This window comes from Bactrocera latifrons, unplaced genomic scaffold (genome assembly GCF_001853355.1).
Source record: "Bactrocera latifrons isolate USDA-ARS-PBARC rearing strain unplaced genomic scaffold, ASM185335v1 scaffold_32, whole genome shotgun sequence".
Lineage (NCBI taxonomy): Eukaryota > Metazoa > Arthropoda > Insecta > Diptera > Tephritidae > Bactrocera > Bactrocera latifrons.
The window spans coordinates 1,298,336-1,298,780 of record NW_017536852.1 but is presented as its reverse complement, the minus strand read 5'-3'; the positions used below and the strand labels follow the sequence as shown (position 1 = coordinate 1,298,780).

The 445-nt window shown below is 45.2% G+C and overlaps 1 protein-coding gene across 1 annotated transcript in view; it reads right to left on the bottom strand.

Annotated features, from left to right (window-relative positions):
- Positions 1-265: 265 nt before the first annotated feature.
- Positions 266-445, bottom strand: part of LOC108970983 (glycine-rich RNA-binding protein GRP2A-like) — a 572-nt gene continuing 392 nt past the window's right edge. The window contains exon 2 of the mRNA XM_018936738.1: positions 266-369. Coding sequence (XP_018792283.1) covers positions 266-369 — 104 coding nt within the window. The remainder of the gene's footprint in view (positions 370-445) is intronic.

Here is a 445-nt window from a genome sequence, read left to right as displayed (position 1 = left end):
AATTAATTAAGACACAATGTAGAAAAAATGTTGTTGGTAATCACAACAACATATGCGAAATAATTAATGGGTTTACTATTTTTAACATTTTTGCGAAATTTTATTCAAATTCCAATGTGTTTTTTGATTTCATCAGATGAAAGAACGAACTTATGTCTAAAGGTGATGCTTAAGCCTATGATTCTGCTTGCTTTAACAACTTAAATTAACTGTGTACTTTGTTGTTGGTCTGGTGAATTTACAACGACTTGGCATGATTGATAATTTACCAACCACCGCTGCCGCCCCAACCGCCACCACCGCCGCTCCAGCCACCATGGCCGCCGCCGCCACCGCTCCAGCCTCCATGGCCACCTCCGTAACCACCACCTGAGCCGCCAGCGTTCACGACTTTAACGATGATGACTTTGCTGCTACCGCCGCCGCCGCCGCCACTCCAGCCACC